Here is a 2,500-nt window from a genome sequence, read left to right as displayed (position 1 = left end):
CCGATAACTTTTGGTTTACTTTTTCCCACGCTGGTGAGTGAGACAAATGACTCAGTTGTGTTGCCAATTCGTCAGTTTCTCCCAGCCGATTTTTTCCCCATAGATATGGGGTCGCCTTATTCGCGGCAAAAAAAACTGTCGCGTTTTGAAACGCAACAATTATTTTGACGTGCAGTGGTTATATATTATTATATATTTATTATCTATTATTATATATTATTATATATTATTATATATATATATATATTATTTATATAATCTATTATATATATATATATACGTATAATTATATAAATTATATTATATATTATATAATATATATTATATATATATATATATATCTATCTAATATTATATAATTATAATTGTATAATTATACTTATATAATTAGTATATATAATTATGTATTATATATATTATATATATTATATCTATATCTTATATCTTATATAGTATATATTATATATATCTATATATATCTATAGTATATATACTATATCTATATATATACTATTATAAATATATCAATATATATATATATATAATATATATATATATATACTATATATATATATATATATATATACATATATATATATATATATATATATATATCATATAGATATAGTATATAATATAGATACCTTATATGTTTTATATATATATAATACCTATGGGGATACAATCCACAATGAAGTAAATTCCTCTTGTAATTTAAAATATATAGTTCTTGTAAAGGATTAGAGCTTTCGACCATCAACTGTGGTCTTGTTCACTTTAGTGAACAAGACCACAGTTAATGGTCGAAAGCTCTAATCCTTTACAAGAACTATATTTTAAATTACAAGAGGAATTTACTTCATTGTGGATTGTATCCCCATTTACTTAGAGGTACGACATAGTACCTGACTTCTTCATATATACCTTATATATTTATATACATAAATCAAAGTGTTATAATAGTCTTGAAAAATAGTGGGTTTGCTAAACTTGACGCGATCCAAAGTTCTTAAATTCACCGTTGCAGGATTTGAAACTGGTGTCAGTTACAAACCCCTTATTTTCCTCCAACTTGTGCATTTCTCCATAAAAATTAAATTGAATACTAGGCTGTTAAAGTAGCATTTGTATGCTGTCTGTAGTTTTCTGTATGCCAGCTTTGTCTACAGGGAATGCCATGAAGGGTTTATTTGTAATGTGTGCCAGGTCATATGGGAATTAAGGAAATAGATGCAGCTTCTTCAGCTAAACAAATAATAAACAGACCAATCAGTCATTCTTCAGCTAAACAAATAATAAACAGACCAATCAGTCAATCTGTTCAACTTGTGGAAGAGTAGGTGACTAATGTAACCTTTCATTGTGAAAAAATGGTAAACTGAATGAGATAACCTACCTGGTAATATACAGGGTGTCTCAAAAAAAATGTACTCACTCTTAGAATTATGAGAAAACCTTTATTTATGGACATAGAGCGAAATGAAATAGCATCGAATACATGAGACAAATGTGTTTGAAGAATCATGTTTGCGAATGTTCAAATTGATGACCATTATTGTCCAGACAACGCTGATAACGCGCACCAAGGGATTCGCAAACGTCGCGAAACATGTCATTAGGAATATCACGAGTGAGTACATTTTTTGAGACACCCTGTAGTAACAAATATTAAGTCCTAGGTTATCTTCTGGCTGGCCATTGTTAGACTGCACACATTATTAAATCATGGATATCTAGTAGCAACCCCATAAGATTCTTTGCCAGTATAGTATGTGATGTTTCTAGTGTCCCTTATTGTTGACCAAATAAACTATGTAAATGCCTGCAGAATTAAAAATTACATTTCCTATACTCAACTAATAGAACTTTTGAAATTTTATCTAGATCATTAGTTTTTTTCAGAGCTCAATTTCAAAATTTCCTGTTTTTATCCCGATATTGGACATTTATAAATTTTAATACACTTGCATCATAAATTTTAATACACTCGCATCATAAATTTTAATACACTCGCATTCTTTTGCCTTGCTCTATGTGAGCTTGGTTTGACATGTTAATGGTAAAGGAGGGTATTTATGCTTGATGGAATAAAGCTTTTAGTTTGCTTTTAGAATAAGTGAATTTAAGATTTTTTCAGTGGTTCGGCTTGTCAGTTTTCGTACATGAGTACAGTATACAATTTTAGGGTTGTGATTCATTCTTTCTTTACAGATGACTCCTCAATTGCTTGGATCCTGCCATTCACTGCTGGTGGGTTCATCTACATTGCTACAGTGTCTGTAATCCCTGAGCTTTTAGAGAGTTCCAGGGTATGGCAGTCTGTATTTGAAATTTTAGCTCTTCTTGGAGGTGTTGCTCTCATGATGGTTATTGCTCATTTAGAAGAGATGGGGCATGAGCTTTAACATTTTGTATTTGATTAAGCATTGGTTCATGGCAATGCGGGAGTGTAGTATAGTTTTGTGGCATTGTTTCCGCCCATTTCATTAGTTGCAGAAAC

At 30.0% G+C, this 2,500-nt stretch overlaps 1 protein-coding gene across 1 annotated transcript in view; it reads left to right on the top strand.

The window, feature by feature from the left end:
* The window catches only part of LOC135223783 (protein catecholamines up-like), a 66,129-nt gene that overhangs the window by 61,471 nt on the left and 2,158 nt on the right, over nt 1–2,500 (top strand). The window contains exon 4 of the mRNA XM_064262572.1: nt 2,212–2,500. This exon is cut by the window's right edge and continues 2,158 nt beyond it. Within this exon, the coding sequence (XP_064118642.1) occupies nt 2,212–2,405 (194 nt within the window). The 3' untranslated portion in view covers nt 2,406–2,500. The remainder of the gene's footprint in view (nt 1–2,211) is intronic.

This window comes from Macrobrachium nipponense, chromosome 10, assembly GCF_015104395.2.
Source record: "Macrobrachium nipponense isolate FS-2020 chromosome 10, ASM1510439v2, whole genome shotgun sequence".
NCBI classification, from domain to species: domain Eukaryota; kingdom Metazoa; phylum Arthropoda; class Malacostraca; order Decapoda; family Palaemonidae; genus Macrobrachium; species Macrobrachium nipponense.
This window is presented reverse-complemented; position numbering and strand designations above follow the sequence as displayed.